A 14237-nucleotide genomic window follows, 5' to 3' on the forward strand; every position below is an offset into this window, starting at 1 on the left:
TCTGTACCCTTGCCAAATTATTTGTATTCTTATGTATTTCTATATATATAATTTATGTAAATTATACATATTTATGTGTGTGTATATATGTGTGTGTGCGTTGTTGTTTATTAGTATATGATTGTGTGCATATATTTGTGTATTTTTTTGTATGTATGTGTATACATAGGATTACATATGTGTGTGCATATGTGTATATGTATGTATGTATGTATATGTATATATATATATATATATGTATATGTATGTATATGTGTATGTATATATATATGTATATATGTGCTTATTAGTATGTCGGTTGGTTCTCTGTGAGTATATACATATGTATCTTATTTTTAATTTGGGTACTATCTACCTGTGCGTCGCTATTTTTGAGTATTTCGTTGATTTAATTACCTCTTTTGCCTGAATATATTTATAGGTAAGTGTACTTGTATCTGTGTTATTAGTAATCTGGTATTGAATGTATTATTTTGTGATTTAATATGACTTTATATCTATACTTATATAGCTTAAACTTCCAACTTAATAGTATAGTTACACCTTGACTTATGTGCATGTATATATATATATATATATGTATATATATATATATGTGTGTGTATGTGTGTGTATATTTGGGTATATATGTGTGTGTGTGTATATATATATATATATTTGTATTGTATTCTTTTTTTATATACATAAATATTAGTAGTTTTTTATTTATAATTATTGGACCTATTTAATTTATTTAATCCCCTCTTATGGCTAAATATGTTATATTAAAAAGATAATAAATATTAATTTTATTCTGTTTTTATTATTATTATTATTATTATTATTATTATTATTATTATTATTATTATTATTATCACTATTATGTTTATTGTTATTAATAATAATTTTAATATTGTTTTATCATTATTTTATTCTTTTATTCATATATTTATCTAATAAAAACGCGAAAACTTTAAACTTATATCATTTAGCATAAAGGGCCTAATTAATGGTAGACGTATGTTTGAATTGCGTTGATTTTACTCGTGGACGTATGTAAGAGGATAAATATGCTAGCCGAATACATTCACTGCCTTTTTTGACACGTTCATTTCTGACGCTTGGATTGTATCTTCTGTTTGTATTTGTAATAATATGTTTCATTACTGAATTGTATAATTGTTCATAAATTGGTTGACACGCAGGTTTTTTCTTTTTCTTTTTCTTTTTCTATACACTGTCAAATTCTTACTTTCTCTCTTTCCCTATTTAACTAGATCTCATTATTCTTTCCTTTTCCTTCTAGTTTTTATTCTCTTTATTATAACCATTTATTTCTTTTTTCTTTTCTTCTCCATATCATATATATATATGTATATGTATATATATATATATATATATATATATATATATATATATATATATATATATATATGTATATATATATATATTTTTTCTCTCTTCTTTTTCTCTCTATTTTGTTTTCTCTATATTTTCTTTCTCTATTTCTGTCTCTATTCCTTTTTCCTCTTCTCAATCACTCTCTCCCCATTGTAATTTTTTAACTTTATTTAAATTGCCTCTCCCTTTTTACTTTTTTATTTAATTAAAGTCCTGTGTTTTAAGTTTTTTAACTCCAACTTCTAAAGAGTTCCTACCTAAAATAAAAATCCATTATTCATTGAACTTTTGAATAGTCAAGTCGCTGCCTGATGATATCTGTTGTTTGATTGAAACAAGTGGCTATTTGTAGCAGCGGGATGTGAGCATGTTTATATAACAATAAACAAGTATTATCAGCTCTTTTTATTGAGCACTATCTAACAACCTCGTTGAATTCATTAGTCCATTACTTTTGAATATAAAAAAAACCCCGAGTATATATATATATATATATATATATATATATATATATATATATATATGAATTTAAAGTTTGTTTTTAAAATATGGTTACTTTCAATATATACCGTTTTCGTTTTCTTGTTAAATAATATATATATATATATATATATATATATATATATATATATATATATATATATATATATATATATTTAAAGTTTGTTTTAAAAATATGGTTACTTTCAATGTATACCGTTTTCGTTTAACAGGTCTAGATTGTTATTTTAAAACCAGTCTCCGTTAACTTTGAGTTAAGCTCAAGGTATCTATTTGATAGGTGCAGAGCATATATAGTGTAAAATTTTGTTGAAAATTCAAAGACTCACGTTTTCTTTTTTATAATCTTCGTTTATTTCCTGGATTTTTTCCATTACAGCTGTTTCATTAATGGGTAGGCAATTTTACGATTTATGTGTCTATAAAAATATCCTGTCCCCACCAACTTCTTCAGATGTTTATCCATTAGATTTTTACAACAAAAGGTATATTTATAATTTTAATCCAGGAAATAAACGAAGGTTATAAAAAGAAAACGTGAGTCTTTGAATTTTCAACAAAATTTTACATTATATATATATATATATATATATATATATATATATATATATAACTACTTCATTTACTCACATAAAATTAATATACGAAAGTAGAGATTTATGCGTAAACTTTAAGTATTTACTTCAAAAGTGCTCAATACGAAGGTAGAGCTAGTTAGTAATTTATAAAATATATATGGCGATTAAGCTACACTGAATATTCGGCGTTTCATCCACTCTAGGATTCGTCAGGCTTATAAGCCTGACAAATCCTAGAGTGGATGAAACGCCGAATATTCAGTGTAGCTTAATCGCCATATATATTTTATAAATTACTATATGTATATATATATATATATATATATATATATATATATATATGAAAAAGTTTGACTCATGTCCAAGTAACCTACATCTAAAATTTCGAGTGTTTAGACCCAAAATTAACAGAGGAGTTTGGTAGAGTCTGCAAAGATAAACTCTTTCAACTTTGACCTTTTGGCAGCCAAATTTTCGCCTCAAAACTGATTCAAACGCTCGCTGCATGTCTGAATACCCTCTATGTAAAATTTCAAATGTTAAGACCAAAAATGGGTTGAGTAATTTGGGATAGAGATTGCAGAGGTTAAATTATTTAAAACTTTAACCAGTTCTGGATATGACCTTAAACTATATTCGATGGTGAGGCCCCAGCTTGCGAGCTCTGGGGAGTGTAAAGCCACCCTTTACTTGCCATTGCTCCCAGGTCCACTCTGACTCGGAGTGGTAGTACCTGTTAGGGTCCCAATTTTGGGTTAAATAGAAACCGACTTGCAAAATAATATATTCTATTAAAAAAAATTTCTTCAAAATCACCGGATTCAGCATTAAATAACCTGGAAAAGGTTGATATGCCGTAAAACAAAAACAGCCAACCAACCAAAACTTTAACCACAATTTTGACTCCTTAAAATTTATATTGTCTTGGGCTCAAATAAAATTAAAAAGTTTGACCCATGTCCAAGTAACCTACATCTAAAATTTTAAGTGTTTAGACCCAAAATTGGCGGAGGAGTTTGTAGAGTTATTCAAAGGTCAAATTGTTGAACTTTGACTCCTTGACAGCTTTTATTTCTGGCCGAAAACCGATTAAAAAGATTTCCCAAATCTCAGTACCCCATAGACTAAAAATTGACAGAGTAGTTTGGTAGGGAAATGTACACACAGACACACACACAGAGACAATTTCACTTTCATGGATACTAGCATCTCAGTCAGGCGTTGCCCGGGTGTTTGGAGGTGTATGTTGAGTAAAGAAAAAAAAAAAGGTCAATTTTTTAAAAACTTTGATCCCTATTATGACCCCTTAAAATTTATTGTTTTGGGCTCGAATCAAGTTATTAAGTTAGATACATGTCCAAGGAACCTATATCAAAAATTTCCAGAGTTTAGACCCCAAATTGTCGAAGGAGTTTGGTAGAGTTCTCAAAGGTCAAATCGTTGAATTTTGACCCCTTAACAGCCAAATTTCTGGCCGAAAACGGATTACAAAGATTTTCCCAAATCTCAGTACCCTGTATACCAAATTTCGAGTCTGTAGACTGAAAATTGACAGAGTTATTGCGTAGGGAAATGTACACAGACACACACACAGACAATTTCACTTTTATAGATAGATATAGATAGATAGATTATTGCTGATGGTAATGGTAAAGATTGCATACTTGAATGCAGTTCCGACTGTGTCAATGCAGTGTAAAATCCAACGTATTGTGCACTTATAAACTTTGTTCTATTAGTGCTCTAGAGGCCTTCTTACTTTTACTTTACTTTTATGAAGAGAGATAAAAAGAGGGAGTAAGAGACTCGTATATAGCAATACAGAGTGAAAACCCTGTATCTGCGTGTCACGATGTTGATTTGTTTGTTACGTTATTTGAAGGCATATTAATAATACAGATGTGGATTGGTTTTATTAGTGCTCTGGGTAACTCCTCGTGTAGACTGGTGATCTTTAAAACCAACGCATTTCAGGTGAAAACATTACCAACTTATGTGTCATGTCGGAATTTGTATAAATAAATCAATAGAAAAATAACTACAAGAAAATTAAGAAGGAATTTTAGAATTTTAGTAAAAACAAATATGTTTTTGGAAAAAGGAATGCGCGTTAACAATAATAATACCTGTCAATAATTTCCCCCACTTTTTATCTGTGACTAAATCAAGACATAGATTCCATGAACAAAGTTTCTTTCTTAGATTCGAAAAAGTTGTCAAAAAACAAATACATAACAAATAAATGTTATCAAAGACAAGATAAGTTACTTTTCTACCAAACTGGATATATTTTTCGTGTTTTTATTCAATGTAACATGTTTATTCAGCTCGAAAACCAAACAGTGTTTACCGATGTATTGGAACATTCAAGATGGCGTCTGGTTCTTTCTTTAACACGGTAAGTTTGGGAAAAGGTGTTATAAATAAAAAACCGAATAAAATACTGTTAAAAACTCGCTCAATATATGTTACCGTGACACAGGTTGACATATATTCGGCGGGTTTTTAATAGTATTTTATATAGTTTATTATTTATAAGACCTTTTCCCAAACTTACGGTGTTAAAGAGGGTGTGAGACGCCATCTTGAATTTTCGAATACATCGGTAAACACTCTATGTTTTTCGAGCTGAATAAATATGTTACATTGAATAAAAACACGAAAAATATATCCAGTTTGGCAGAAAAGTAACTTATCTTGCCTTTGAAAACATTTATTTGTTATATATTTGTTTTTTGACAACTTTTTCCAATCTATGTGTACAGTAATACAAACCCGTTTTTCGAGCTGAATAAATATGTTACATTGAATAAAAACACAAAAAAGTATATGCAGTTTGGCAGGAAAGTAACTTATCTTGCCTTTGATAACATTTATTTGTTATATATTTGTTATTTGACAACTTTTTCGAATCTATGTGTACAGTAATACAAACCCGGATTTTCTCCAAAAATGATATGGTGACGAGTTACATAAAAAAAGGAATTATATTTTTATTTATGGCTGTTCGTTTTTGTTACTTTGGATTTTTTTTTTAATTCAGAAAGTAAAACTATGAATACTTGGTCATTGGAATTTAAAATATCATTATTCATATATATGAATTCAAAATGGCGTAATATAAACACATCATAAGGTATTTACAGCTTCTCTTCCAATTTTCGGATTTTAATCATGTCAAAACGCACTTTATTTCCTTTTGACGGATTTATTATTGCTATTTCTTCTGATGAGTTAAGGGCAAAATAGATTCACTGATTGGTATAATAATTGGCTGGTTATCTATGAATGGACTTTATGGTTTCTTTGTGTACAGTAATACAAACCCGACAAACATTATCACGTACTTACGTGTGATGTCGAAATCAATATAAATTTTAAAAAAATATGGAAAATGAATAGAAAAATAATTACAAGCAAAAAAAAAATAAAGGTGCTTGTGTAGAATATCTTTTAAACCAACGCATTTCAGGTGAAAACATTATTACGTGTTAAAAGCAAGATAAATCACTTTTTTTTACTTACATGGATACGTTCTTTGTATGTTTTACCTTATTTTAAAGTGTTTGCTTTTATAAATTAAAGTTGTGTATAACACCGTACTGTTACCAAAGGCAAAATAAGTTACTCTTAAATGAGAAATAAGGTACTTGTACAGAATTCTACTCGTATGAAAAACAAAACAAATGACGGGAAGAAAAGTTTATACAACAAAATTCACATAAATTCATTGAGTGGTTTTATTTTTCAATAATAAATACTTTTAGTAGTGCACTGGATGCCTCCTTCATTTTAATTAGTGATTTCATAGCGTTCTGGGTGCTTTCTGAGTTTTATATTTTTGTCCCTGCTCATTTAAAAAATAATTTCTCGTTTTTGGGGGGAGCGGTGGAAATTTGCTTTTACTAGTGCTCTGGAGGATTCTTTAATTTTATGTAGTTCTTTTAGTAATGCTCCGGCAGCCCCTCTCCTGAATTTAATTTTTTTAATTGATCACTTTAAAATATAATTGCAGGGGCAAAGGGTAAAATTTAACTGTTTATTTTTATTATCACTTTAATAAATTAATTTTGATATATAAAACAGTAGATGTATGTATGTGTGTATGTGTGTGTTTAAATATAAAACTGACCTCCCTACGAATACATATGTAGACAGACTCTCATTCCTTACCTTTTAATACTATCTGGTCAAAGCTGTTAGCAAATACACTTCTGAGTCGACTACAACGGTTCAACAATAAAGCACAGCTTTTTCAGTCGACGAAGAAAACGATGGACAATCCGCTAGGATAAAAAAAAGACTCACGTATAACCGCCTTCAAGTATGAATAACCTTTCATTAGTGAAAACATTGCGCAAATAAAACTTCTATTTACACAGAAAGGAGACAAGAAACGTCCACTGAGAGTTTTCAAAGGTTTATTCTCTTGGGGAGAAATGACTTATATATATATATAGAGAGAGAGAGAGACAGAGAGAGAGAGAGAGAGACAGAGAGAGAGAGAGAGAGAGAGAGGGGGAGGGGGGAGTGACTTAACTTTACCTAGTTAATTAGTTAACTACCTGAACACAAATGTGTCGACCAAACACAAAGATTCTAAGGGACAGATTTTCACCTTTCAGCGATTTTTTTTTTACAAAGGAGTCACCACTTATTAAGGCCTGGAGGCCACTCGAGGATAAGGGTTAATGAGTGTAGGGTAGTTAATTGGACAATATCGTAGTAATCATTAGTGGAAATTTGGTAAATTGGATTACTTAAGGGGAACGGCTCATGAAGAACTTTTTTCATGTTGACTCAAAGAACTTGTTTACATTGGACTTGATGACAATCAGATTGTAGTCAGCTGGAAAGCAGGAGAACGGAAAAGTTCCACAGGCATGCAGCTCTAAGAAAGCTTTGTTCATGGAATCTACATTTAGGTTTAGGCACAGAGAAAGAGTTGGGGAAATTATTGATAGTGGTTTCAGAAACAGACTTTCCACCTTTGCCGAAAAAAGATTCTTTAGAGCAGACGATAAAAATGTTTACAATATGATTGAGACAATTTTTATTTTTGTACCTTTTCTCCACGTTAAAAAACGACCCTGGTGTCTAACTCTGCCCTCGTGGGGAGGCAAAGTAAATAGGTACAATATGATTATTGGCGTAAGTTACAATTTACAGATTTATTTTTTAACATAAAGAGATAAGATCAAAGTCAGTAAACAGCACTTTTACCATCTTCCGTCATTTGAAGTACATTTATTGATTTCTTATTCGTTTTTCAAAAGAGATTTTAGAAGGAAAGTTAATATCAAAAGAAACAATCACAAAGTCTCTCGTTCACACACAAATAATGTATTGACAACGTGTTAAGACAACAAAGGTAAAGAATTAGTAAGATACAAAATTCAGATAATCTTCTTATTTTTCATATTTTCTTAGTTGCTTTGTCTGTAAAGAAAAGTTGAATAGATCTGTCGGTACTTGTACAGTTTAATCAAGACATTCAAAAATGGAAAACAATGGTTCCAACTGATGTTTTTGCTGTCAATTCTAATAAATTACATTGTTAGCTTCCAAATTATGCAGTCGGAATTACCTGAATATTACTGAATTATTAAAAAGAAACAACTTTAATCATGCTAGCAGATGAAAAATTGCCGCCATCTCGTTTAAATTGAAACGGAAAATGATCTAACTGTTAAATTCGCCTGTCTTACGATCGTTTTCTTCAAATTCTATTTTTTTATTTTCTTTAATAAATTATTTTCACCCTTATCGATTTTCGTAATTTTTTGATATAATAATTTTAAAAATACGAGGAATATATAGATACCAGTGTTCTCATGTGAAATTGAGTATTACGAATTCCAAAATTTGGTCCTAATAGTGTAGAAGCATCAAATAATTTAATGAAATCTCTCTCTCTCTCTCTCTCTCTCTCTCTCTCTCTCTCTCTCTCTCTCTCTCTATCTATCTATCTATCTATATATATATATATATATATATATATATAAAAGGTGAATGTGTGTGTGTGTGTGTGTGTCTGTGTGTGTGTGTGGTCACGAATAGGCTTCTATATGGTTGACTATTTTGAAAAACTGATTACATATAGATGTACATAAGAATACTTTGATAAGCATGTTTTAACTTAAATAGGGATGGTATAATAAAATTGTGGGGTGTGCGTTCGCGCCTGGCCTCCATAGAATGGAAATAGGCACAAACTTTAATAAAGACTTTTCATATCTATCTGCGTAAGTATACTTTGATAATTATGTTTCAGTTTGAAGAAATATGGTATAATAAAATTATGGGGGTGTTCGTTTGCGCCTGACCTCCATAGAATGAAAATATGTCACAAAGTTTAACAAGGTTTTTTAATATAGATCCACAGAATATTGTGATAAGTGTTTCAGTGTGAACAGGTATGATATAATAAATTATGGGGTTTATCTATTTTATTTTTACTTTCATCATATTTTGCTTTGGTTTTGATATCCCCCAAATTCAACCCAAATTTACAACCCTTCCTTTTCATAACCTATCATACTTTCATCAATCAGAGTCCATTTTCTGTAGGCTGTTTTTGAACCCAGTCAACGACGGGTACTTTTGCTAGTATATATTTACATATATATTCCTGTAGAAATATATTTTCTTATTATATATCAACCTTTATTTAAGAAGCTCAATGTAATTACAGAGCAATACAGAGAATAAATGACAAAAAGTTATATTCCAAATTCCATTATGTTGATCATCTTATACTTTATTCCTTTAATTCAGTTGACTTATACAATTCTTGACTATCTGTTTCATAGCGCAAAATCAATCACTTAATTATTATATCAATCAGTGAATCTATTATGCCCTTAACTCATCAGAAGAAATAGCAACAATCAATCCGTCAAAAGGAATTGAAATGTGATTTTTACACGATTAAAATCCGAAAATTGGAAGAGAAGCTGTAAATACCTTTTTATTTTTCCATTACGCCATTTTGAATTCTGATGAGTTAAGGGCATTATAGATTCACTGATTGATATAATGATTAAGTGATTGATTTTGCGCTACGAAACAGATACTGTCAAGAATTGTATAAGTCAACTGAATTAATGGAATAAATTATAAGATGGTCAAAGTTATATTCTAAAATTCATGATGTTGACCATCTTATAATTTATTCCATTAATTCAATTGACTTATAAAATTCTTGACATTATCTGTTTCGTAGCACAAAATCAATCTCTCTCTCTCTCTCTCTCTCTCTCTCTCTCTCTATATATATATATATATATATATATATATATATATATATATATATATATAAAATTAATCATTCTATGTATATATATATATATATATATATATATATATATATATATATAGCCAGTAGAGTTTAGTTTCCTAGAAGTACATCCAATGAAACAACATGTGTCTACCAAAATAGTGCTCAATGAGTGAACAGAGCAGGTATATTAATTTTATTTATACAAACATTAATGGCTACATATGTGCATACAGACTTTCGACGGTAATTGTTGGCCTGAAGACGTAATCCCCCAACGTGGGTGATTACAGAAACATGTATGCACATATGTAGCCATTAATGTTTGTATAAATAAAATTAATATATATATATATATATATATGAACAAATGATTAATAAAACATGTTAAAAGACATCTTGAAAAAGAGTTAAAAACATATTTGATTTTAAAAAGGAAGCACAAGATAAGTGGATAGTCCTTAATCCACGGACTTTCGAAGAAATACTCTCCTTCTCATCAGAGGGCAGGAATTAGCAAAATGCGGGATCAGATTTTGCATGTAAAAGTATTTAATGAAACTACAAGTAAGTCACAGATCTTACTTGGTTAAAAAAAGGGTGAGGTAAGGGGAGTAGGAGGTAAAAGAAAAATGATAAAAAGATTTCACATGAATGGATAGTCCGGTGAAGGGTAAAAAATCAAAGAATGGTAAAATCCAAACACGGTCGAATTAAAAATTTCCAATCCAACAGGTAAGTTCCAAATGGTCCAAAATGATCCAAAAGGCATAATTCCTTGGAAAAAAATCATAAATGGAATGAGTTCCAAATTATTAAAAGAAAAGTTCAAATGTGCACAGAAAAAGCACTGGAGAGAATATTTAAAACACAACTGCCAAGGCCGGAGGAATCAAGTAAATTAAGGTTTAAAAAAAAAACAAAAAAAATCTGGAAAAACGGTGAAAGTTTAAATTTAAAAACAAGGTCAAACTGACCTAGACAAAAAGCGCGAAAGTTAGCGTTAATAATTAGGTAAACTTAAATATGCACGTGAAAGTCCCAGAATGAAATCAAGAAACACGAGTCAGAGAAACAAATAAATGGCTAAGTTTATGAAATGGAGCGTCTATTATATTAAGAAGAGTAAAAAAAGTGAATAAGTCAAAAAAAAAATTGAAATAAATAAATTAAAAATTGAAAATTAAAAATTAAAAAGTTTTAAAAAAATTTTAAAACCTATATATACATATATACACACACATACATATATATATATATATATGTATATATATATATATATATATACATACAGACACACAAATGCACACATACATGTACATACATACACACACGCATATACATATATATACATATATGTATACATATACAATAACACACACATATATATTCATATATATACAAACACACACACACACACGCATGCATAAATATATACACATATCCAAAAACATATACAACTTAAACAAATACATACATACATACATACATACATACATACATACATACATACAATTTAAGGGGAGGGAAAGGCCGGTATCTACAAACTCTGGAATAAGGCAAATAAATGTGTATGTAAATGCATATAGTAAAATATAAGTAAAAAAATACATAGAATAAAAATGAGTAGGCTGATGTATATATTTAATTAATAGGTATACTTATACCATAAAACGGAGACAGCAGATGGGAAACCGGCCAAAGAAATAAAGAAAAACAAATAAAATTAAAAATATAAAAAGCTTAGAAGGTAAGATTAAAAAAAATTATGGGAAAAGATATATATTTGAAGGGTTAACTTAATAGCTATGTAATTTCAAATTTACCATATTTAAATTTGGACATATGTTTGCAATAGGAGATCTGTTCGTTTTTAGAGTTTATTCTATTACTACTTTGAGGGGAGGTGATAGGGTAGTTGCTTGTCTAGATGCACTGACTAGTCATCCACATACAGTACTATTTCGCTGTTTCACAGCTCATTAGTGCAGCTAGACAAGTAACTACCCTGATATATATATATATATATATATATATATATATATATATATATATATATATATATATAGTCTTTGAAGTTTTTAACCTTTAAAACTATACAAAAAATATTTTTTATCATTCGTTAGAAAACCATCTAGTCAGTAAGTCATTTAATCACCTGCAATCACTGCATTAACTCGCTCTCGAATTTACTATAATACACATAATTTATTTTTCAAGGGATCATCAGTTGTTTACCATGAAACACTATTTCGGGGATTTAAAAACAAAACAGTATATTACATCATGGCTCCCCAGCAGTGTTGATCAAACACCACCACCCTTAATCTTAGGAAGAAGACATGTTATAAACATTTGATCCAATTTCCTATTTTTAATTGCAATTACTAACCTTTTCATACTATAAAAATGAATTTCTTACATGTGCGATTCATCAATTTCCACATTTAAAATGGATACATTTTTTAATTTTTTAATTTATCAGTCTTGTATTTATAAGATTAGGATTAATCCATTTAACTACTTATCACCCCCACTATGATAAGTATTTAGTATATTTACATTCTTATTCAAAATTAGATATATAAAGGTTAAAAATATTTTTACATATATACATTTTTTTTTTTAATATATAAATTTATTATATGTAATTATAAATTTATTATATGTAATTATAAATACATTTTATACATTGCTAATATAGTTTTGGATTAACTTTATCAATATAGTCTGGTTTATCTTAAACGATTCAAAAGCATCAGGATAACGAACAAATGCTATATATATATATATATATATATATATATATATATATATATATATAAAATCAATCATTATATATATATATAAAATCAATCATTATATATATATATAAAATCAATCATCATATATATATATACATATATATATATATATATATACATATATATATATATATATATATATATATATATATATATATATATATATATATCATTATAATAAACATCATTATTTCAATAAATTTTTTTTATCCTTGTAGAACACCATTGCATTTAGCCTGTTGTAAAGGATATGTTAGTATTGTCCAAGAACTGTTGGCGTTGAATGTACAGACCAGCGTGGGCGATAAAGAATACAAGACCCCTCTTATGAAGGTAAGTATTGTATGAATACTCACTACAATAAAAGCTGAACACAAATCAGGACACATTCTTTTTAAATATGGAATGTAGAGGTACCGTACTTTGGGGTAATTGCGCCAAATCCGGGGGTAATCGCGCCAACTAAAAAAAATAGCTACCTTGGACTTGGCGCAATTACCCCAAAGTACGGCAGATCTGATAAAAATGTATGGAAGCTATCCCAGTCAGCTATGGAGTATCGATGCACTGCACGATGAAATTAGAAATGAAAAAAAGATTACATACATTAATGTAGTATATATTATTTGATTGGAATTCATTATTGAGATGAGTATTATTGAGATGAGTATTATTGAGATGAGTATTATTTATTCTGAGCCTGTCTCTGTTATATCGTTATTTCCATGGCAAGTGCTCGTCTGAGCTCCAATCTCTGGTCCCCCCTCGCCAATCTTTCACGAAAAACACCCGACTAGCTGAAACCACTGTCAATAATTTTCCCCACTCTTTATCTGTGCCTAAATCAAAACGTAGATTTCATGAACAAAGCTTCTTCCGTAGGACTGCACGCCTGTGGAACTCTCTGCCGCTTGCCTGCTTCCCTCCCGGCTTCAACTTGGATATCTTCAAGTCCAACACAAACAAATTCCTGATGAACCGCCCCCTTAAGTAATGACACTTTATCAAATCTCCAATACTAACTATTACTATGATACTATCCTATTGATTACTGTACACACAGTAACCCTTATCCCCGGGTGGCTTCTGGGCCTTGATAAGTGGTGACCTCCATGAGACGACTACAACTATGAATGGCAGTAATTGCTGTGAATGCAGTTAGGAAATTCGGAATTCCTATCCCCTCCCAGTTACCACCTGACGAGGGCCAGAAGAATAGTTGGCCGAAACATCATGAAACAACAACTAAGAAAGACGAGGATAATAATTTGCAATAAATAAATTAATTAATGTAGTCGTCTGAATAATTTAAATAACACAAACCAAGACATTGTTCAGCCACTTTGGACTTAACGGACTGAGTATACAACTCTCTCGCGTTCTTCACTACTCTTTTACAGTGGTTGCTGGCAGTCCTGAAAGCGGCTTTAGTCTCAGTACATCTATTACGTTGGAAGCAATCGAAAAAGTGATTTCTGTGCGCAATGGCAGCAAAACATTCTGGAGAGAACCACGACTGGCTGTTAGGTTTTTGCTGCAATTTTAGAAGGGTATGAAGCGGTCTATACCTTCAATTAACCATTCCGTCAGGTCTGATACGATGGAGAACACATTCTTTTTAAACATGGAACGCAGAGGTAGATCTGATATAAATGTATAAAAGCTATCCCAATCAGCCATAGAATATCGATATAC

The 14237-nt window shown here is 29.9% G+C and overlaps 1 protein-coding gene across 2 annotated transcripts in view; it reads left to right on the plus strand.

Moving 5' to 3' along the window:
• Positions 1 to 14237, plus strand: part of LOC145258341 (uncharacterized) — a 99590-nt gene that overhangs the window by 6012 nt on the left and 79341 nt on the right. For both annotated transcript variants that reach the window (XM_080116532.1, XM_080116533.1), the window contains exon 2: positions 12761 to 12875. In XM_080116532.1, coding sequence (XP_079972658.1) covers positions 12761 to 12875 — 115 coding nt within the window. The remainder of the gene's footprint in view (positions 1 to 12760; positions 12876 to 14237) is intronic.

This window comes from Euprymna scolopes, chromosome 33 (assembly GCF_053919585.1).
Source record: "Euprymna scolopes isolate OS-2025 chromosome 33, ASM5391958v1, whole genome shotgun sequence".
In the NCBI taxonomy this organism is placed as follows: domain Eukaryota; kingdom Metazoa; phylum Mollusca; class Cephalopoda; order Sepiida; family Sepiolidae; genus Euprymna; species Euprymna scolopes.